Source organism: Lissotriton helveticus, chromosome 9 (assembly GCF_964261635.1).
Source record: "Lissotriton helveticus chromosome 9, aLisHel1.1, whole genome shotgun sequence".
Taxonomy (NCBI): Eukaryota; Metazoa; Chordata; class Amphibia; order Caudata; family Salamandridae; genus Lissotriton; species Lissotriton helveticus.
The window spans coordinates 642,523,694-642,548,045 of NC_136070.1; the positions used below are offsets into that span (position 1 = coordinate 642,523,694).

Here is a 24,352-nt window from a genome sequence, read left to right on the forward strand (position 1 = left end):
GCTCACTTCCTTCTATTCTGATGTTGCAACAGACCCATCTTATGGGCACAGAGTGTCAGTTTCTAGCTTGGCAGGGCTATGGCAGAGTGCATCACGCTGGGTTTGTTACAGGTTCCTAGGATTTGGCAATCCTCTTGCATCGCTCCTTTATGGTAGTGAACCAGAATTGAACTGATTCCCAGGGTCAATATATCGCTCTATCAGGCATAACAGAGGGGAGCCCTCTGAACCTTCAGTGCATTTACACCCCTGTTGTCGGGCTGAGCCTTGCATTCACACAGTGTTAGGTTGACATGAGCTTATTAGAAGTTTAAACGTCGTTTTTTTCTTTCTGCTGCCTTTTGCACACAGCACACACTTTATTAATTGTTTAGAGTTTAGCAGAGTGTTTTGCTTCACACAAGAATAACGTGTTTTTGTACATTAGTAGCCTTGCTTGGTAAGCTTAGTCTGAACAGTGAGTGCCGAGGCCTTCGAGGTTATTTCAACACTGTGGTTCTTGTTCAGACTGATCAGCGCATGTTCTAGACATAACACATATGCAGCTGTGGCCACCTCTGATATTGGTGCGTTTAATAATGCACTGCGTAGGCATGATCACACACACTTGGAGAACATTCGTATGCTGAGAGCTGGTGCAGAACTCAATGTGATCCACTTCTGCATATCTTGAGGTATGGGGTCGCCTATGTAAACCCAAGAGACCTTCTGTAGTTATAAAATAACCTACTAGCAAGGGAGGGTGAAATATAGGTACATATTTAGCCTGTTTCATTTAGCATTATAACATGCTTTCTCCCTTTGTATTTTATGGAATAGTAACTATGCTGACAATCTTATTTCTCATAATATGTCTGCTTGTATTAGCTAAAATGCTGCACTTGAGATCACGGCGTTCAATAAATATTTTAAACTTGCACGCGTCTCACTTTACTCCCTGTTCTGGACTGGTATGAGAGTATAACGAAAGAGTGTTCATGTTTTCCACTTTACCTGAGGTAACCTAAGTCGCATGTTCTGGGTTGTCTAATCATTGGTTTCTTTGCTATAGGACTAAGAGCTAATGTGATACTGATGCTAGTCTGGTAGGGGATTTTGGGTACTACGGTGAGTTTTTGGCACACCCTAATTTACTGAGGTCCTGAGTCTCTATGCACAGTACTGTGTCTGAGCAGAATCCCTGCAACACCCATGTGGCTTTAGAAGCCTTCCTGACAACACTCATTGGTGTCACAACTACAGACTGGTCTTACTCTCATACGAGGCGATTTTAATGCGGTCCTTGATCCTTCAATGGATTCCACTGGCCATACCTCGGATGGCCGTCTTAACAGAGGCAGGTCTCTACAAAATTGGATGAACGCTCTGGGCCTCTGTGATATATGAAGGATCTGGAACCCCAGAAAACCACAGTATACGCACACTTTTGCGCAAAATCGCACAAAAGTACTCCACATTCGAGAGGCTAACGCAGTCTGCCATCCTATGTGGTGCCTCAAGTCTTGGCCTCTCCAAGACAAAACGTTTTACAGACACGCTGTAGGGCATGACGTCACACACTATTTCCAACTTAATGCTGAGGTGGTGCAATCGCCAGGTATTCTTTGGGTGGCGTGCAAGTACACACTAACAGTATACGTAGGCCAAGACAAAAAAAGCAAAGTACCAATGTATCAATCAACTAGAATCCCGGGCCATTCCCCTAGAGTCACAGCGTTTCACTGTGCCGCACAGCAGCGTACCAGGCAGCTGGCACTGATTCAGGACGAGATTAAAATCCTTTCCTTGGAAGCAGCAAAACAGATTTGGTGTGCATTCATGGCACGGGTATAAGGGTGGGGGGGGGGAGGGGAGGGGATAGGAATGTGAAGTTACTGTATTGGTTGGCATCCTGGCTCTTGGCAAGTAGGGTTATCACAGAGACCACCGATGGACACTATCTCACCCAGTGTACTTCTGCCATCGCTCAGGCGTTTGCGGATTACTACACGTTGCTCTACGTGGCTTCTCCAACGTCCTCTCTTCTTTTGCGTTGCCTTGCCTTGGTCATGAAGAGCTTAATTTCTCTCTCCTTCAGTGCTCATCATTTGGCATGCTGAACAGACAACAGCGTTTTGGTCTGAACCAAAACACAAAAGACAATCATCATGAGGATCAGTGACTGATATTTGAACCGCACACACTCTGCATAGCTGGTGGAGAAATTTTTCCAGCAAAAACGTAGTAATTTCTGGAAACAAATTTCAAAAAACTCCAAACTATGGAGAGCCTATCAAAAAACCAGTTACTCGTCGGAGGCGCGGCAAAAAAGGAACAGACGTCAGAACCCCGACGAGCGCCTCTTATGACTCCAGATACATCACATGGAGCCGCAGGCGGAGCCACAGGCATTGCGACATCCTTGTAGAAGTGGAAGAGCTGTCAAGAAAAGTTTCTGTGAAATGCTGGTGCATTGGGATATTCAAAAGGTGAGAATCCGCATGCAGATGTATCCATCAGAAACTAGTACCAAAAGGTCTGCCAAAGCAGTCCGTAGTGTCCAGGTTGACACAGAGCATATACTTGGTGGAATCCTGACCATCATGCATTGTCTGTGATAACAAGTCTCTTGAAATGCTGACTGGAATTGGGACATTCTACAAAAAGTATAGTTTCAAAACCACAAAGTTCTGTTACTGGACAGCAAATTTCCAAACTCTGGTATGATAGTTTCAGGGCAGGCAATTACCCTATCATATAACCAGTTCTGCTTAACCTTCAAATTTCCAGTGCATGGTTCCTACATTCAGTGCATGGTTTCTCTTTGGAGAGTATTACAGGTTCATCACTTTCTCTTTTCCTTCCACCCAAACGTGTTTTTCTTGTTGGAGGAAAGTGCCCCTAACCTACCCCCTTTTTGTCTGGTATTTGATGTAATTTCGAATGGAAGTGCACACAGTTCCTACTAACCAGGCCCCAGTGCCAAATCTCTTTTCAAAACTGTGCAATTGTACCCCAATTGGCAATACATTTAGTACCCTCTGTAAGTACCTTGTAAATGGTACCCCTGGTACCTAGGGCTTTAGGTAGCAAACAGGGTCCCCAAGGGCTGCAGCACGAATGATGCCACCTAAGGGATGCCTCACCAAGCTCATACTCATACAAACTGCCCGCTGCAGGTAGCATGACTTGGTGCAGACTAAAGTGAAAACACAACATGGCACACAGCCTGTGTGCCATGCCTATAGGCACTGCATGCAGTATAGGCAAGTCACCCCTACAGCAGGCCTTACAGCCCTAAGGCAGGGTGCACTATACTACATGTGAGGGCATAACTGCATGCCCCTATGTTACTCAGTTCCACACTACCAGTACAAGTGATCAGGGAAGCAATTTTAAAAGAATGTGCTGGGCACTAGTGAAAACGAGTTCCCAAGCTACATTGTGACTTCACTGAAAATAGGGATGTTCAGTATCAAACATTTCATATTAATAAACCCACACTGACGCTTGCGTTGGATTTATTAATATATGCACCCAAGAGGGCTCCTTAGAGATGCCCCCTGAAAATCTACCAGCTACTGGTGTGCAGACTGATTTTCACGAGCCTGTCACCAGACACAAGCTTCTGATCACCAAGGATGAGGGTCTGTGCTCTAAGAAGATCAGAAACAAAGCCTGTTCGGGGAGAGGGTGTTTAGACCCCCTCCCACAGGATGACTGGCAGATTAGCATTCCTTGACAGGTGAGCCCACCGTCTTCGATATTCAAATCTGGCTTCTCTTACAGGAGAGGAAGCCAACCCTCTGCATTCAGAGCCCTCTGGCACGTGTGCAGGTGGGAAAATTAGCTAGTCAGATAGGCGTGTCCACGCTCAGGCTAGTACTACCCCTGAGGTGGGCTACCTGAAGTGGAGGCGACATTTCAAAGTTAGCCGTCTTGGTGATGGCAAACTTAGGAACTCTGGGGCATTGTTATTTTCACTTCCTACAGAAAGTGGTCATATGGGGGCATAGTGACCCCAGGGTTAGGTAGTCCATTGGCTACTACCCTACAGCCCCCTAAATACAGCATTTAGGGGACCCCTGGCAGCAGAAAAGCAGATCCTGCTGACCTACAAAGAAGTATAAATCAATGTGGAAAGGATCACTGGTCCTGCATAACCAAGGTCTGCAGGTGGATCGGTAGGTGTCTCCCAAATAAAAGACCCTCATACACGTGTTTTTTCAGAGTCGTGTAGCGGTATATGATGTGTCCCCGCTTCTTGGAACACGTGTCCGTGCGTAATCCTTGAGTCCGTTTTTGTTTGCACCCTCCGCCAGGAGGTTGTACCATTGGTTAAAACAGTAGTGATGGTGAATAAGTGAAATAGTGCTATAAAGGTGTTCTAAAATACCCGGACAGCCAGAGGTTCAACTTTAATATTTCTGGATTCGGGTAGAAGGTTAAGGCGTGTCGCTATGGAATTATTTAGGAATTCTAGCGCACTAATCTTGTGAGGTTAAAAGTGGTCGACATGTTCCAGCCTTATCTGCCTGTTTGTCAGTCGGCTTTCCTCAGGACCATAAAGTGATTAAGTGAAAAAAGGGAAAAGGTAAATTTGTAACCTGATTCGTTTTGTGGTAGTAGGTCACATTGTACCTGTAATAAAAGAAAAGGGAGATAGTGCAACCACATTTGTAGCGAATAAGTGGGAAAAGACACTTCAGCAATGTACAATGACAGAGACACAGTTGAGATTTATGAAGCATTTTATTAAAAAACATAATTAAAAGCGAGTTGTGCAATACTAAACTCAGAGTCACATTCATATTAAGCGTCAACTTACTCATTCTCAAAATTCTATGCGGAATATTGTGATGTATAAATCCCAAAATCATATTTAGGCGTCATGAGATCATTTCTTTACAGTGCCCTGATATTAAATGCGCTATTTAATTTAAGGTGCAATTCCATTGTTACATTACCATGACGTCAAAGGCGCTAATCAATTTTACTGTGTCATCACGATTATCTTAGACCTTGGTATAACGATGTAATACCTGTTTTAGTATAGACTCTTACAATTATTTAAAAGTACATGCACTCGTTATTAGGCGGTACCAAGCACTCGTTCTACATGTATTCTGAAAATCGAACATGTGCATACTGCCGCTATAGTATCTTTAAATGCGCACTCTGGAAAGCCTATTCAGAAAGATTCTATTCGAAAAGTAGGCACTTCTAACAAAAGTCTAAAACTAAGCAAAACTCAATACAGAGCAGGGTCTTCACATGCGCTTATGCGTAACTAGACCTTATGGAATGTACCTCTACATTATGTAAGACTTGTCTCCTCGGGAACCACGGCAGTTAGGGGGAGGCTTCACTGTTTTGGAGTGAGGAAAAAAGGAGTTTAGTAAAGGGGTTTTAATACTTGCAGTTTACTCCATAACGAAAAGGACAATGCTCCTCGATACCTCTAGCCTTCAAACACCCGTCTAGCAGCTTGTGCTGTCTCTGCCCTTGGTGACCCGGAATCAATCGCCAGTGTGTAACTTGTCTTCTTTTATTGCATAGTAATGGAAACTGAAGAGTTACTCGAGTGTTTATACTTATTAGTTGTACTAAATTGTTATACCTAATTTTCAGATGAGAATTGTAATCATTTCTAGCTTGGAAATAGATGACAAATGGAGTTTATGAGAATGTACTCTTTAGGCGCTCATTCGGAATTTTCTCATAATCAAAGAACGTTAGAAAATTCGTAATTCAGGCAAAATATCAATTATTTGTTAAGACATAACCACGGAACGGCATCATTCAGGCCCTCACTGTCTGTCTTAAGTCTGTGCACCCAACGTTGCTCTTTTTCAAATAAAATTTTAGCTGCATTTCTGTCCACAGTTTCAAGGGTTTCCAGGATGACCCACTGTAGGTCATTCACAGAGTGCCCAGATTCTTTGTAGTGAGTTGACATTTTTGTGGTCGTTTTTTTACAGTTCACATTGCTGCGGTGTTCGCAAAGTCTTTGTTTTGCTTTACGACAGGTCATGCCAATATATCTCATTTGACACAGGCAAGTTATCATGTAAATGACATGGCTTGTGTTGCAGTTCGTATGTCTTTTTAATTTCCAATTGAAGTTGGGAAGCAGCTGTAATTCCTTTGTGGGTTTTGTAGTGTCACAGACTGTGCAGTTTCCACATGGGTAATGGCCTGTTACTGGACTGTGTCTTGAATCACTAGCCAGTGATTAAGTGGGCACCAGGATGGCACCGGGCGAAGTCACCGCAGTCAGGTGAGTGGGCGCTGCTGGGCTCTGCAGTCTCTCGGACCAGGAGGCGTTGTCGGCGACCAGGATGGAGGTGCGAGCTGTCCCACGAAGGATGAAGTCGTCGGCGTCGAAGTTACCCAGGATTGGGCAACAAGCCTTGGCTAATTCAAGCCCACGCGGTGGACTCAAAATGGCGTCTTGAGTGGACCAGGAGGGTCCAGGGTGCTCCTCTTCTGGAAGGGAGCAAGGGCCAGTCTGGAGCAACCAGACCAGCAGCAGAAATGTCGTCGGGCGTCGTCAGGAAGGCCACAAGCCAACGGGCTAGTAGCCAAACAACGCGGTGAGCAGCGGAAAGCAGAAGGGCCCCACGCAGATCGGGGAGATGCTGGGGGGGCTGCACTTCGGAGCTGGAGCTGCTCAGAGTCGGGGCTTCTCGGACCCCAAAGCACTCACCAGTAGATTACTCGGCGGGCTTGCTGGAAAGAAGTCGTGCAGTCTTGCAGATGGCCGGTCCCTTGAGGTCTCGTCGCACCCACGGCTCTCAGCTGGGCTGTAGAGGTGGGTAGAGGTCAGAGGTGCCAGGGAAGCCGGTTCTCGTCGAGCTGGGCAGTCGGATTCCGGAGGAAGGACTTACAGCAGACCGCAGTGTTCTTGGATGGTGCCTGCGGATGCAGGGTGACTACTCCTTAGTCACAAGGGAGAAATCTTAGGAAGAAGTCTTGAGTTCCTTTCGCAGAAAGTAGTTTCAGGATTCAAAGATGATCTGATTTGGAAGGGGGCCAGTCTCTACCTTTATCCTGTAAAAAGGGGCTGGCACGCGACTAAGTCCTGCCCTATGGGTGGGACTAGGAGGGGGGTGGTTACACCCACTTCCTTGGCGGGCTTTTCCCCAGCACAGGGTCTGGAGTGACCCTGGAACTGGTTCCAGCCAGCCTATGCACAGTGAGCACCGGGGTGCCACGTGCAGTCACCTTCCTCTAAAGCCCTGCCTACCTACAATACACAAAACCCTGTCTGGGACGGTGCTGGCACCGCCCCTGGCAGGAAACCCTTTGTCCTTATCTCCTGCTCTGGGAGGACTCCCAGCAGCAGGAGGGCAGACTTGTGTCTCGGTGGCAGCATCCATTTTGTGGATGCTAAGGCTCTGTCTGACTTTTAACCGGGTTATAGGTTACAGGCATGTCGTGTCCCTCTAGAAGGGTGGAATGCTAACCCCGTCGCCAGAATTGGCGAGGGGTTAGTATTCCAATTCGTATGACACCTTACTCGACATGTTTTGATAAAGCGATACCCGAGTTGGCACATAACCGCGAGGATTATAATGCACTTAAGAGTATATGGTATGCGATATCATGGAAACGGCTAAGGGATGGATCCCGAAAGCCGCAGACAGGCTCAGCTCATGCCAGAGCACCATCTCACACGATTCCAAGCACTCTGCCTTCAGGATGGTTAAGGCCTGCTATAGGAGTGACTGATAGGAGATCTGTGTGTCCATTTTTAGGGTTAGATATAGGTATACTATATCTAAAGCAAAGGGTGAGTACACCACCTTGCCCCAGCTGTCGTGCAGCCAGTTGTGTCAGTTTTAGTTAGTCAATCCAGGGGTGGCATAATACATGCTTCAGCCCCTGGGAGACTTCTGGGTGCACCTCAGCCCTGGGTACAGGGACTTGGAGAGGGCCCAGTGCCAATTCAGTACCTGGGTACAATTTGGATAGAGAGAACAGCTAGGCTGTGGGTCTGATTAGCAGGCCCACAGCCAGGGAAAGTCGTAAACCAGTGCAGCAAAAAGCAAAAATCTGGGTGATCATAGGATTGCAGACCCTACTCTCCTACACCAGGTGTGTCTTTCTTTTTCTTAGGTGGGGGTCTCGTGTGCACCAGCAAGTCCTTGAGGTTGCGGCTTCTCTTGTTGGCAAACATCGGTTTAGGCCAATTCAGATTGTGAGATGTTACTATTCTCCAGTTTCTGTTGATTATTTTCTGCACTTGGTTGGTGACTGGGCTATAAGTAGTTACGCATGTGATCCTATCTTCCTTCAATTTAGGACACGTCTCTAGGAGTGCTTCTCTTGGTTGGTTGCGGGCACGTTTCTTGCATGTGTTGATCACCTTCTTTGGATATTGACGAACCAGTAGTTTGTCACATAGGTCATTCGCTTGACTTTTGTAGTCAGTAATTGAGCTGCAATTTCTCCTCAAGCGAAGGAATTGGCTGTACGGGAGATTTTCCCGTAAGGGTCTTGGATGAAAGCTTTGAAAAGATAGCAGGCTATTCTTGGCCGTCGGTTTAAAGAAAGTACGGGTGTGCAAAGTATTGTCTTTAGAAAAGATGGTAATGTCTAAAAAATCTAAAGTACTTTCATTGGCAGTGTATGTAAATTTCAAGCATTCATCTTGGGTATTAAGCCAGCGATGAAAGTCCGTCAAGGTTTCCTTATCACCCTTCCAAATTAAAAAGATATCATTTATATATCTCTTCCAAAAGAGAATATGATGAAGAAAGGGGTTGTTCTCATTCTGAACGAAGGTGCGTTCAAAGGTGCCAACGTACAACCCCGCCACACTTGGGGCAAATGTACTGCCCATAGATACTCCATGGCGTTGAAGGAAGAGGGTGTCTTTGTACTGGAAGAAATTTTCCATTAGAGCTAATCTACAGCACTCCAAAACAAAATGTCTGGGGGTTTTGTTTGGCCAGTCAATGTTAAAGAGGATTGTTTCAAGAGTGTCTAGTGTTTTTTGTTGTGGCAAACTAGTGTAGAGACTCTCTACATCTAAGCCCACTAAGAGCATTGTTCCTTCCGAGTACTCAACGTTTTGTAACATGTTTAGGAGGTCTCTTGTGTCCTTCAGATAGGTGGGTGTCTTTTGGACCAGTGGTCTTAAATATTGGTCTGCCAAAGCTTTCATCCAAGACATTCCGCATAGAATTTTGAGAATGAGTAAGTTGACGCTTAATATGAATGTGACGGAGTTTAGTATTGCACAACTCGCTTTTAATTATATGTTTTTTAATAATATGCTTCATAAATCTCACCTGTGTCTCTATGTCATTGTGCATTGCTGAAGTGTCTTTTCCCACTTATTCGCTACAAATGTGGTTGCACTATCTCCCTTTTCTTTTATTACAGGTACAATGTGACCTACTACCACAAAACGAATCAGGTTACAAATTTACCTTTTCCTTTTTTTCACTTAATCACTTTATGGTCCTGAGGAAAGCCGACTGACCAACAGGCAGATAAGGCTGAAACATGTCGACCACTTTTAACCTCACAAGATTAGTGCGCTAGAATTCCTAAATAATTCCATAGCGACACGCCTTAACCTTCTACCCGAATCCAGAAATATTAAAGTTGAACCTCTGGCTGTCCGGGTATTTTAGAACACCTTTATAGCACTATTTCACTTATTCACCATCACTACTGTTTTAACCAATGGTACAACCTCCTGGCGGAAGGTGCAAACAAAAACTGACCCAAGGATTACGCACGGACACGTGTTACAAGAAGCGGGGACACATCATATACCGCTACACGACTCTGAAAAAACACGTGTATGAGGGTCTTTTATTTGGGGGACACCTACCGATTCACCTGCAGACCTTGGTTATGCAGGACCAGTGATCCTTTCCACATTGATTTATAATTATTGAAAGGAGATTGAAAGGATCTCTACTCTCTCTCCCTCCACCAATTGATGCTACGTGAAAAGCAGCGTGCAGCTGTGGGAGTTTAAGAAATCAAAAACACGAGTCCTCTGAACAACAGTCCCCTGTGATAATTGATCATGGCTGGGAGTTTTGGACTCAGTTATACGAGTGAAGAAATAGAAGCAATACTTGCCAGACCACCACTACTCATGGAAGGCGACCTTTCTCAAACTCTTTCTTCTACCGAAGAATGGGACGAGTTGAGTGAAATGAAAAAGGAACAAGTCAGAACGGCTGTGCACGGCATTATAATGACCGAGTACCTTCGGGTCAATGCGGCACCAAGAGGACTGTGGGTGACTAATGCCCCCCGGATATTCCTCAAAGATCTAGCCTTCCGGAAAGATTGGTCGTCCATCTCATGGAAGTGCACCAGAGACTACTTGGTACTAATAATAAAAACTGCCACCAGACTAACAGAAGAATTGATGGTAAAAATAGAAATCCTTGAAACCAAACTTAACAATACGGTAAATATAACCATCTACAAGACCAGACTGGAAGAAATCAATAAAGAAATGAAAGATAGTCAAGAATACCTTACACAAAGGAAACTGCAAAAACTAGCCAAAGAACTAAAAAGGTTCTCACTAGAACGTATACATCCATATAGCAGTAAGGATTACAAACCTAATGACAATTCATCCAACAATGATTCAAATAGCATATCCTCAAATGACAGTTCAGACCAAAGTGGGGATGATTCCACAAAGCGTGGGAGAGGAAACTACCGCAATAGGAGGGGGAATAGGAGAGGACAGAATAACTTCTGGAGACCACCATACTTTCAAAATGGAGGCCCAAATATGCCTTTCCTCCCTTTTAACCCACAATTCCAAGGATTGCCTAATCCTTATTTTGAAGTACCCATGAACCATCAAATGCAACAAGGGGGCCATATCTACCAACAAGGACGTCCTTTTTTAGGGAATGGCCAGTCCAACCGCCGGTCCAGACAAAAAGGGATAACCTGGTCCGACCAAACAAGACAAGTCGAAACCAGGAGTGTAACGAAGGCCAAGACGGGATCGGGCGCAACAATCTCGTCATCAACTTGACTGACAGAATCCTAACTAAGGATCAACTCAGCGTCCTGAATAAAGGACTTGGGTATGTCCCCACTCCAAGAACTGACATCTTCAAAACAAAATGCGAGCTCGCAGCCTTTTGCCGTACCCTGAAACTGAAAGCCTTTTTTAAAGACAACCAACAATTGACACAAGAAGGAGATACAACACTGAGGAATAAATCGACATTCTGCCCCCTCAACTCACAAGTCCCAATTGAAATATGCACCTTTGAACAGGCAATTATGAAGGAAGTTGACCTATTGCATAATCAACCACAGAAACCTTTTCAAAATATCACCAAGGCGGAACAACTGGCTCTCACTGAACTCAAGAACGATAGAGAAATCGTAATCAAACCGGCGGACAAAGGGGGAGGAGTAGTCTTATTAACAACAGCTGGATATGACAAACAGTGTATGGACCTCCTTGCAGATACAACATTTTATGAGGTTCTAACAAGAGACCCAACTGCCCGTCTACAAAGAACAATATCCATGATGGTGGAAGATGCGGAAGCCAACAATGGGGTGTCCAAAAAGGAGGCAGAATATCTGGAAGTAAAAACACCAGTAACACCATACTTCTACTCCTTACCAAAAACGCATAAAGGCAAAATGCCACCACCAGGGAGACCAATTGTGTCCGGAATCAATTCGATTTTGGAACCACTGTCAGAATTTGCAGACCAATATTTAAGACCACTGGTCCAAAAGACACCCACCTATCTGAAGGACACAAGAGACCTCCTAAACATGTTACAAAACGTTGAGTACTCGGAAGGAACAATGCTCTTAGTGGGCTTAGATGTAGAGAGTCTCTACACTAGTTTGCCACAACAAAAAACACTAGACACTCTTGAAACAATTTTCTTTAACATTGACTGGCCAAACAAAACCCCCAGACATTTTGTTTTGGAGTGCTGTAGATTAGCTCTAACGGAAAATTTCTTCCAGTACAAAGACACCCTCTTCCTTCAACGCCATGGAGTATCTATGGGCAGTACATTTGCCCCAAGTGTGGCGGGGTTGTACGTTAGCACCTTTGAACGCACCTTCGTTCAGAATGAGAACAACCCCTTTCTTCATCATATTCTCTTTTGGAAGAGATATATAGATGATATCTTTTTAATTTGGAAGGGTCATAAGGAAACCTTGACGGACTTTCATCACTGGCTTAATACCCAAGATGAATGCTTGAAATTTACATACACTGCCAATGAAAGTACTTTAGATTTTTTAGACATTACCATCTTTTCTAAAGACAATACTTTGCACACCCGTACTTTCTTTAAACCGACGGCCAAGAATAGCCTGCTATCTTTTCAAAGCTTTCATCCAAGACCCTTGCGGGAAAATCTCCCGTACAGCCAATTCCTTCGCTTGAGAAGAAATTGCAGCTCAATTACTGACTACAAAAGTCAAGCGAATGACCTATGTGACAAACTACTGGTTCGTCAACATCCAAAGAAGGTGATCAACACATGCAAGAAACGTGCCCGCAACCAACCAAGAGAAGCACTCCTAGAGACGTGTCCTAAATTGAAGGAAGATAGGATCACATGCGTAACTACTTATAGCCCAGTCACCAACCAAGTGCAGAAAATAATCAACAGAAACTGGAGAATAGTAACATCTCACAATCTGAATTGGCCTAAACCGATGTTTGCCAACAAGAGAAGCCGCAACCTCAAGGACTTGCTGGTGCACACGAGACCCCCACCTAAGAAAAAGAAAGACACACCTGGACTGTGGAATAACAGTCCAGTAACAGGCCATTACCCATGTGGAAACTGCACAGTCTGTGACACTACAAAACCCACAAAGGAATTACAGCTGCTTCCCAACTTCAATTGGAAATTAAAAAGACATACGAACTGCAACACAAGCCATGTCATTTACATGATAACTTGCCCGTGTCAAATGAGATATATTGGCATGACCTGTCGTAAAGCAAAACAAAGACTTTGCGAACACCGCAGCAATGTGAACTGTAAAAAAACAACCACAAAAATGTCAACTCACTACAAAGAATCTGGGCACTCTGTGAATGACCTACAGTGGGTCATCCTGGAAACCCTTGAAACTGTGGACAGAAATGCAGCTAAAATTTTATTTGAAAAAGAGCAACGTTGGGTGCACAGACTTAAGACAGACAGTGAGGGCCTGAATGATGCCGTTCCGTGGTTATGTCTTAACAAATAATTGATATTTTGCCTGAATTACGAATTTTCTAACGTTCTTTGATTATGAGAAAATTCCGAATGAGCGCCTAAAGAGTACATTCTCATAAACTCCATTTGTCATCTATTTCCAAGCTAGAAATGATTACAATTCTCATCTGAAAATTAGGTATAACAATTTAGTACAACTAATAAGTATAAACACTCGAGTATCTCTTCAGTTTCCATTACTATGCAATAAAAGAAGGCAAGTTACACACTGGCGATTGATTCCGGGTCACCAAGGGCAGAGACAGCACAAGCTGCTAGACGGGTGTTTGAAGGCTAGAGGTATCGAGGAGCATTGTCCTTTTCGTTATGGAGTAAACTGCAAGTATTAAAACCCTTTTACTAAACTCCTTTTTTCCTCACTCCAAAACAGTGAAGCCTCCCCCTAACTGCCGTGGTTCCCGAGGAGACAAGTCTTACATAATGTAGAGGTACATTCCATAAGGTCTAGTTACGCATAAGCGCATGTGAAGACCCTGCTCTGTAATGAGTTTTGCTTAGTTTTAGACTTTTGTTAGAAGTGCCTACTTTTCGAATAGAATCTTTCTGAATAGGCTTTCCAGAGTGCGCATTTAAAGATACTATAGCGGCAGTATGCAGCCCTGCTGGCGTGTCTGCTGTTACCGTACAAAGGCATCTCATCCTGCAAGCTGTTGTGCCTCCCAAAGCCTAGGATGACTTCTTGCCTTCAACAAAGACCCAGGGACTCCAGTGGAGAAGCTTTCCAGCATTGTGGAGGCACCCAGAGTAGAAACCGTGAGGACTTCAAACCCACCAAAACCTGCCGCCGCCAAGCACCACTGCACCCGAGCCAGCATCAAAGTGGCCCAACGGTGCGAGCGTGGTCCCCAAACTCTCAGGGGACAGAGTCCACTTTGGTTTTGCCCCTGATGGACTATCCTGCACTGCCTTCTTCAGCCTCTGTGTGGAGGCCCCCTCAACCATGTGTGCTACCGGACGAAGAAACTTGACACATCTAAGACACTCTTGCAGCCGGCCTAAGGAGATCACTGGTGCCCCTTCTCCTCTAGCATCGCAAGGCTCAAACCCTCTGGTTGGTTCAGTCCAGGGGCCAAACCTGCAGCCTCATTTCACAATGACTGATCCCCATAGACTAACATTGGAACACCTGACGCTGTATTGCACCACTGCACTTGGCCGCACTAGTGCAGCTGGAAGTGACCTGCTGGTGCTGCCTTGGACCTTGCCCTACACTCACCTTAAGCCCAGGAGATTGTTTTTTAAGTCGCTGTACTCTACCTGAATTCCGTACTTGTTTTTTCTCCCATAGGATAACATTGCAGCTTCTGAAAAAGGCACTAAGTGTTGACTTTTTTTTAAACGTAAAGTATTTCTCCTGCAAAACATACTAGCCTGATCGTATTAATTCTGGTGCCTAAACATACAAAAAGATATGTGTTATTTTATAAATTGGTGTGGATCTCCTTATTGAGTCTTGTGCATCATTTATTGACTGTGTGTGTATTTTGCAGATGTTTAACACTCCTTTCTGATGAGCCTAAGTCTGCTTGATCACACTACCCCCTAGAAGAGCATCTTGGTATTGTTAGAGAAAGTCCCTGTCCACTCAGAAGAGAATACCTTGACTCTTTACACTGTATACTTCATTTTTATATATCATATAAAGAGTCAGCTTCCTGCACTTGTATTGAGCATCACATACCTCAGTTTGTCACTAATCATTCTTGTTTGTTAATTCTGAATGGTACAAAGCATACTTCAAAATGGTCATGGAAGACTACAAAATCAGTTAGAATTAAAAATTCGACCTCTAGTTTATTTAGGAAGTGAATTAGATGCAAATACAGGTTTTGCCTCCTTATATTCTGATCTCCTTACTGACCCACACATGATTGTTTATGCACTTACAAACCAAACCTCACCAACCATAGTACCATTACCTTGACATAGTAAGTGATGAGGATTTTCCGCAGGTCAAACACTTGAAGCATGGATGCTGCATTGTTGTCGCTGATGCTGTACCCCTCCAGCACATACTTCGTGGCAGCCACCTCCCAAGCCAGCCAGCGCTGGCCAAAAGCAGCGTTAAAGGACAGCATATATGGCAGATGACCTGGTTCACAACAACAACAGCCCTCGTCCTCTTCAACACCTTCTGTAATGGCCTCAACCTCCCGTTGCTGGCAGTAGGTCCCTGTGCAGAGTGGGGTAGACTACAGATGAGATGCAGAACTGGTGGAATGCAGAGCCTGATATCAATTTAATAACAATTGGCACATTGGAAGTGCTAGTGGGGAGACATGCTATGCAATGCAAGCATCTCTTGACGGACAGGATATTCTCATGCAAGCTGAACTATTTTATTATGATTAAAAACACTAAGTATACTTTATTCCTTAAAATTTTCTGTTCACATTATTCACTCATAAACTAGTACTGTGACCAGACAACCTCAGCCTCATCAACTCTTCCCACTAATTTCCAAGTCATAAGCTGCAGTGCCCCAGTTAACTAAATCACCTTTAACATCAGTTCTGGGAAGAGTTCCACTTCAATGCCCCAATATCTGCGTGATTAAGTAGATAATGGTCAGAAAGCTCCTACTGCTTGTTGGAAATTTGTCCTTTCTGAGGGTCACTTTTTTTTGTCTGAACCCTATTTTTTCCAGGTTGTAGAACTCTGCACTCTGTCACTGCTAACCAGTGGTGCCTGTCCTTCCCATTTCAATATGATGAAACTGGTATACCAACTGGCTTATCTTTAAGCCCTTATGAAAGCAGGGGGGTTATTAGGGTCTCAGGGAATTTGTTTAACGACCGCCCACCACTATACTCCCCGGGGGTAACCAAGCTAAATACAAATAATAGTGGTGGGTCAAGAGGGAATTTCTATGTACTCGACTATGTGTAGAAAAGAATATTCAGTGGCAGTAGTCCACTAGCCAGGATACCTCATTCATGATTGATGAAAATACCCATCAGTAGCTGTTCCTGGGCGCCCTTTTCATCATGTGGGTTCCTTCAAACCATGAAGGATGGTTGTTTTACTCCAGTGTGATTAATTTTTAAGAGAGAAGGAGAAACATTGAGGTCTGTAATAAATAATTTTTCCTCATGCTTATCTAATTTTATACTCACGTTAATCACAATCCTGCACTGTTTGCACTTAACCACACCCCCACGCACTGCTTTACAGTAGCTTCCTGAGACCCAGCTAGACTATCATTGGGCCTTGTCCAGTAAAAATTAATCACACTGGAGTAAAACAACCATCCTTCATGGTTTGAAGGAACCCACATGATGAAAAGGGCGCCCAGGAACAGCGACTGATGGGTATTTTCATCAATCATGAATGAGGTATCCTGGCTAGTGGACTACTGCCACTGAATATTCTTTTCTACACATAGTCGAGTACATAGAAATTCCCTCTTGACCCACCACTATTATTTGTATTTAGCTTATCTTTAAGCCCCCCAGATCTGAAAGTTAAATGCCACTTGTGTACTGCATCCCCGATTGTGCCATCTTTCCCAGTGACAATGCAAACAAGTCTCCAGGCCTATCATGTGTGGACTAGCTTTTGCAGTTTTAAAACTGCTAATTTGACCTGTCAAAATAAACCCTTCTGACAGGTAAAAACCTTCCTTCCTAAATATTTATAAGTCACCCCTAAGTAGACCATATTGTCAGAATGCAGGGTGCATGGTGTTTAAACGAAGGGTATGAAGGAATTTAATGTTAACCATGTCATTACAGTTAAAAAGCTTCAAAAGGCTATTTTCTGTGAGGCAAGGCTGGCTGTAATATATGAAAACACTGGGTAACATTATCACACTTAATACTAATTCCAATTTGGAAGCAGCTACAAACCTATTTTGAAGACTTTTGATAGATATTCAAAATCCAATTTACTGGTAAAATCGAACAAGTTACTTACCTTGGGTAACGCATTATCTGGTAGAGACTAGATCTAGCTGCAGATTCCTTACTTTCGAATTCACCAGGCATCAGACTGGATACGGATGATTTTAGCATGAGCAGTGCCCCTGCGCACCAGAAGGAATCTATCGGCTCCGCGTGGGGTCGTCCACGCTGGAAGGGACGTTCAAGTCACCTATATAGGTGCCACCTCAGCGTGTTGAGGTCAGTTACTTTCCACGACTCTTCTTGCCAGGAGCGTGGAGCCATCATGTGCACTGAGACTAGTGTGTCCAAACTAAGGCCCTGAAAGGGATCAGCCCTGACCCTAGAAACTTGTCCACAGAGCGGGGAGAATCGGTGGATCAATAAGGAATAGGCAGCTTGATCGTCTCTACCTGATAATGCGTTACTGAAGGCAAGTAATGAATATGCTACTTACCAGTATGCATCTGTTCTTGGCATGTAGGGCTGCTAACATTCATATCTTAGCATTAGATCGCCGCCTAGTGTTGGGCTCGGATGATCGCACATTGTTGTCCTGGAAGAGTCTTCGAAGTATCCTGAGATAGGTGGCTCCTCCCCTGGACTACAGTGCGCATGGGCATCGGCTCCATCCCCAGATTGTTTTTCGCCATTGTGGCAGAAGATGGAGTGAAAAGTGTAAAGGATGTCCATGCTAATGAATAAATACAATAGTATATCTGCAGCTGCGACAGGCACCGGGGAGGAGGGCGGGCGATATGAATGTTAGCAGCCCTACATGCCAAGAACAGATGCATACTGGTAAGTAGCATATTCAGTTCGAGGCATGTGGGCTGCTAAATTCATATCTTAGCATAGAATACATAGCAGTCCCTCCATCAGCGGCGGTTGCCCGTGCCAGCTGCAGAAACCTGAAAAAGTGTCTTCAGAACAGCCTGTCCTACAGCAGCTTGCTGCTTGGAATGCACATCAACACAGTAGTGTTTTGTAAAGGTATGTGGTGTAACCCACGTGGCTGCTCTGCAGATATCCTCTAAAGGAATGTTCCCTAGGAAAGCCATGGATGCCCCCAGTTTGCGTGTGGAGTGCGCTCTGGGGGGTATTGTTAAAGTGCGCTTGGCTTTTTGATAACATATCTGGATGCACTTAACAATCCATCTGGCTATCCCTGCTTTGGAAATGGGGTTGCCTTTGTGTTGTGGTGCGAAGGCAACAAAGAGTTGTTTTGTCTTTCTAAAGGGTTGTGTTCTGTCTATGTAGTACATCAACGCCCTCCGTACATCTAAGGTATGGAGCATTCTTTCCGCCACCATTTGCGGGTTTTGAAAGAATGCTGGTAAGTCAATAGTTTGGTTTAGATGAAACTGTGACACCACCTTCGGAAGGAATTTGGGGTTAGTGCGTAGCACTACCCTATTTGGATGAATTTGAATGAATGGCTCTTGGATCGTGAGCGCCTGCAGCTCACTGACACGCCTCAGAGACGTAATAGCTACAAGGAAAGCTACTTTCCACGTAAGGAACTGTAGTTCACACGAGTGCAGTGGCTCAAATGGTGGTCCCATCAGTCTGGTGAGAACGACATTGAGGTTCCACACCGGAGCTGGCGGTGTTCTTGGGGGAATGACTTTTTTCAGACCTTCAAGGAAGGCTTTAATGGCGGGCACTCTGAAGACAGAGAGGTGCTGCCTGTTTTGAAGATAAGCCGCTATGGCGGATAGATGTATCCGAATGGAAGTGTACGCTAGATTGCACTTGTAAAGATGCAACAGATAGCAGATGATGTTGGGGATAGATGCATCTAGCGGGTTGATGTCATTGGCTGTACAGTAAATGACAAAACGCTTCCACTTTGCAGCATAGCATGCTCTGGTAGTTGGCTTCCTTGCCTCCTTGATGATGTTCATGCATTCCGGAGGTAGGTTAAGGTATCCAAACTCTAGGACTTCAGGAGCCAGATCGCCAGGTTGAGCTGTTGCGGATCTGGATGCTGAATTTCTCCATGGTTCTGCGTCAAAAGACTGGGCGTGAGGCGCAGTCTTTGATGCGGCACCACTGAGAGTTCGAGGAACGTGGTGTACCAAGCCTGGCGCGCCCACGTTGGAGCAACTAGGATGAGAGTCATCGCGTGCTGCCTTAGCTTTCTTGCGACCAGCGGTATTAGAGGGGCTGGCGGAAAAGCGTACGCAAATTTGCCTGACCAGTTCATCCATATCGCATTCCCCTGCGACTGTGGGTGAGGGAACCTGGCGGCAAAGTGTTGGCATTTTGCGTTTTCTTTTGTGGCAAACAGGTCTATCTCCGGATGACCCCACTGCTGGAAGTACGGGTGGAGGACAGATGGGTGTAACTCCCACTCGTGCATTTGATGGCTGTACCTGCTGAGCAGATCCGCCATCTGATTGTCCTTTCCTGGGAGGTGTTCTGCCATGAGGAAAATGTTCCTCTGAATGGCCCACTTCCACATGCTCTGAGCCAGATGAGACAGCTGTGGCGAGTGGGTGCCTCCCTGCTTTTGAATGTAGTACATCGCGGTCATGTTGTCCGTCCGGACTAACACGACCTTGTTGCACAGATGTACAATGAAGGACTTGAGCGCCATGAAGATTGCCATCAGTTCCAGATAGTTGATGTGCATCTTCTGTTGCTGCGTCGTCCATAGTCCCTGCACTGTGTAAGTGAGCAGATGAGCTCCCCATCCCTGGAGAGATGCGTCCGTTGTCAGGACAATCTGCGGCACAGGCTCTTGGAACAGTCGGCCCTTGCAAAGGTTGTGTGGAGTCCACCAATGCAGAGAGTCGTATGCCCGACTGGTAACCAACACTAGGTCTGTCAATTGCCCACGAGCCTGTGTCCACTGATTCGCTAAGCACTCCTGGAGCGGACGCATATGTAGGCGTGCGTGAGGGACTATGAAGATGCAGGAGGCCATCATGCCTATCAACTGCATGAACACTCTCAATGGAAGCGAGTGTTGTGGCCTGAACTTTTGGATCAGAGCCTGCATGCTGTCTATCCTGACTTGGTTTGGCTGAGCCATGGCCGTCAGGGTGTTGATCGTCGCACCTAGGAACTGCCGGACATGTGCTGGTTGTAGATGCGATTTTGGGTAGTTCAGCGAGAAGCCCAGATCGTGAAGAAGGTGAATTGTAGTCGACATGTCTGCGGCGCACTGTTGTTCTGACTTGGCTTGCACGAGCCAGTCGTCTAGGTAGGGGTAGACATGGATGTTCTGCCTCCTGAGGTGCGCCGCTACTGTCGCCAGACACTTGGTGAACACCCTCGGGCTGTGGTGACTCCGAAGGGTAGGACCTTGAACTGGTAGTGCTTGCCTTGAATAGTGAACCTGAGGTATTTCCTGTGGGACGGGTGTAGTGGAATGTGGAAATAAGCATCCTTGAGATCTAAGGTTGCTAAGAAGTCTCCCTGGTTTAGCAAGGGAAGAATCTGTTGCAGTGTAAGCATGTGGAAATGTTCTGATAGTATGTACATGTTGAGGGGACGTAGATCTAGAATGGGTCTGAGAGATCCGTCCTTCTTTGGAATAAGGAAGTACAGGGAATATACCCCTGTGCCTTCCTCTCCCACCGGCACGAGCTCGATTGCTCCTTTTCGCAGCATCACCACTACTTCCTGCTGCAATAAGAGCAAGTGCTCTGCGGACATAGGCCTGTGCCTTGGCGGGATGTTGGGTGGAGTGGACTTCAACTCTAGGCAATAACCATACTGGACTAGTTGTCGCACCCACCTGTCTGTGGTGATGTTTCTCCAGACGGGCAGGAACTGCTGCAGTCTCCCCCCGACAGGTGTTAGGTGGTCGGGGGGCAGTGACAGAGAGTCACTGTTTGCTTGGAGTAGAGGAGCGGGAGCTGTTGTTTCCTCTGCCGCGACCTCTGTTGCTGTTATTTCTGTAACCTCCCTTGTTCTGTTTTGTGAACGAGGATTGTGCCCCACTTTTTGAGAACTGGGATTGTTGACCCATTTGTCCTCTGGTGACTCCACGTGCACCTGAGCGACGAAAATTGCTGCCACGAAACTGTTGTGACTGTAGGGCCCCCATGGACTTAGCAGTTTCTGTGTCTTTCTTTATTTTCTCTAGGGTGGTGTCAACATCTGGACCAAACAGACTATCGGGATTGACTGGCTGATTAAGAATTGTTGTTTGAATATCCGGTTTAAACCCTGAGATGCGGAGCCACGCTTGTCGTCTCAGCATAACGCTAGTGTTGATAGCTCTAGCAGCTGTGTCTGCTGCGTCAAGTGCACACTTGATGGCTGCGTTTGAGATTAGCTTCCCTTCCTCAATAAGCAGTTTGGTGCCCTCTTGGAACTGTGGAGGCAGGTGTTGTACAATCTGTTCTAGGGTGTCGTAGTGCGCCCTATCGTAACGCGCCAAGAGCGCCTGTGTATTGGCGATGCGCCAAAAGTTTGATGCCTGTGCAGCTACTCTTTTGCCCCCTGCCTCTAGCACTTTGGACTCCTTATCCGGGGGAGGAGCTTCACCCGTTGTCTGGGAGTTGGCACGTTTCCTGGCATTGGCGACCACAAGAGAGTCCAGTGGCAACTGTCCCCGAATGTATGCGGGGTCTGCAGGTGCAGGTCTGTACTTTTTTTCAATGCGAGGGTTGACCACTCTCGCTCTTGTAGGCTCCTTAAATATGTCCCCAGCATGCTTGAGGACGCCTTTAAGCATAGGCAGTGTTTTTACTGTCCTTTCAGAGACTGAAAACGTGTCGAAAAGGAAGTCTTCCTCAACTGGGTCGGCATGCATGTCCACATCATGATTGGCTGCCGCCCTTTCGAGTAGTGCATGAAAACCTGCTGAATCCTCAGTCGGGGATGCACGTGCATTAAAAAGCTGCGGGTCCTGCCCCACACCTTGGGTGTTCTGGTCACCAGGGTCATCATATGAATCCGTTTGTGCATCAGGTTCATTGATAGGGAAATTGTACTGCTCGTCCTCATCATACCCCTCACCCGCAGAGTGTTCTGGGGAGGGAGTATGGCTCCGTCTCGGAGGAGGCTGGATTGGTTCCGTGAGGCCTGAGGCGTCAAGGGGCACCCTCTTCTTCTTTAGTGGGATGACATAGGAGTCCACTGGCTCCGAAGTGATTTTCCTCCTATAGAGGGTCAGTTTGCCTGTGACAGCGTCGATGAAATGCTCTGAATCATCCTCCGATTCGAGTACCCGCCGTGGAAGCGGGCCAGTCGGTGAAGAAATCACCTGTTTCGGTGCCGATTTGGTTGAAAATGCTTTCGGCGCCTCCTCCGGCGGCAAAATAAAGAGAAGTTTCCCAGAAGGCTTCGCTGGATTGTCCTTTTGCGGCTGCGGCGATGGTATCGGAGCCGACGGGGCAAAGGCCTTCTCTCTGATTCTTTGCAGTGATTCGGCAATGGGGGACGCCTCACTCACAGTTTGTTTCGGCGCCGACGAGGATGGTCTGATCTTTCCCTCGGATCCGACGTCTTTGTGGGCCTTGTGAGCTTTGGGCGCGGATCCTGTCTTCACCGCCTCCGATTCCTGTGTTCGGGGCGCAGACTTCGTGCCGTGTGCTTGCGTAGCCTCCTTGGAGCCGACTTTGGCGGGCTTGGACGGCGTCGTAGCCGCTGACCCGTGCAGACCATTTTTCTTGGAGGACCCCTCCTCTGGCGCCGTTTTCGATTTTGCAGCATCGGAATCGACGGACTTCTTCGACTTCTGCGGACCGGAGGTCGACGGAGTCGATGGGGTAGCGGGCACCGTCGTTTTCACCGGCACGGCAGCCATCTTAGGGACACTGGAGTCCTTAAGTTTCAGTTTCGTTTTCGGGTCGGCCATTTTAGGTGTTGTCGATCCCGATGGTTTCGGTTTCGAAACAGTCTGCTCAGCAAGTAAGTCCGTGGCCGGGCCCGAAGGCGGGGCTGTGGCTTGCGGCAACGGGTCTTGGGTAAGGCCGACAGGCGATCCCGTGACCCGGTCGGTATCCTCGTAACCTTCGGGGCAGAGCTCGTCCCCCGAGCTGTCTGCCGCGGCCCCATAAATCTCATCGTCGTCTCCTACCTCGTCGACGTATTCAAGGCCTTGACCCACGACTCCGTCGTCGTCTCCCGGATCCGCCTCGACCTCCGTCTCGGGTGGGGAGATTTGAAGATGATGACCCTGGTCCTCTTCGTCCTGGTCGCCGAAGATGTTTTCCGGATCCGGGGCTGCTTGTCTCGCTTCCATGCGCACCGCGCGGCGAAGCTTGAGAGTCTTCTTGGAGCGGAACTGTGCACAGGCCTTGCACTTGCCGTCGTCGTGGTCAGGCGAAAGGCATTTGTTACAGACGGGGTGTAGATCGATGTGTGGGTACTTGGACCCACAAAGCGGGCAGTACTTAAACGGGCTCCGCTCCATGTCCGAAAAGTTTTGCAGTCGTGTCGCGATGAGAAGGCCTCAAAGTTCTGAGAGCGAAGAAAACTCCGCTTATTCCGGCTCCAAGAGACGGAAGACTCGAGACCGTGCGCAGACAATACCGACGCAAGAAAATCGAGGCCTTTTGGCCGCAAAAAGTTAGTTTTTCTTGGTTCCGACAGTAAGACGTCGAGACCACATCCGAACCCAATGGCGGAAAAAAACAATCTGGGGATGGAGCCGATGCCCATGCGCACTGTAGTCCAGGGGAGGAGCCACCTATCTCAGGATACTTCGAAGACTCTTCCAGGACAACAATGTGCGATCATCCGAGCCCAACACTAGGCGGCGATCTAATGCTAAGATATGAATTTAGCAGCCCACATGCCTCGAACCTTGTTTATCTGATAGAGCTATCCAGCCGCAGATTCCTTACCTTTAAACAGATACCCAAGTGATACCATCCCCGGAGGTGGGCTGCGGACAAATGCTAAACTAGAAAGTCCTGCAGGACCGAACAGGCGAAATACCTATCCCTGCGGACCTGACTGTCCAGGCTGTAATGTTTGGTCAACGTGTGCAGGGACACCCACTTTGCTGCCTGGCAGATGTCCAGGACTGGTACTCCACATACTAACGCAGTGGTCGCAACTTTAGCCCTGGTGGAATGAGCCCTTAAGCTAGTGGTTCCCAAACTTTTTCGAACCCTTAAGCCTGTGGCTTCCCACTGTTACCTTTTTGGGAGGGTGGTGGGGATGTAAGCCTGGCCTCGGGGGTACTTACATTTTTCTCTCTGAAAATCATTGGGATGAAGCTGATGAAGGTACTATAATCATATATGCAAG

The 24,352-nt window shown here is 46.5% G+C and overlaps 1 protein-coding gene across 3 annotated transcripts in view; it reads right to left on the minus strand.

The window, feature by feature from the left end:
- The window catches only part of PCNX3 (pecanex 3), a 713,235-nt gene that overhangs the window by 240,287 nt on the left and 448,596 nt on the right, over positions 1-24,352 (minus strand). For all 3 annotated transcript variants that reach the window (XM_078660716.1, XM_078660718.1, XM_078660717.1), the window contains exon 27: positions 15,173-15,426. In XM_078660716.1, coding sequence (XP_078516842.1) covers positions 15,173-15,426 — 254 coding nt within the window. The remainder of the gene's footprint in view (positions 1-15,172; positions 15,427-24,352) is intronic.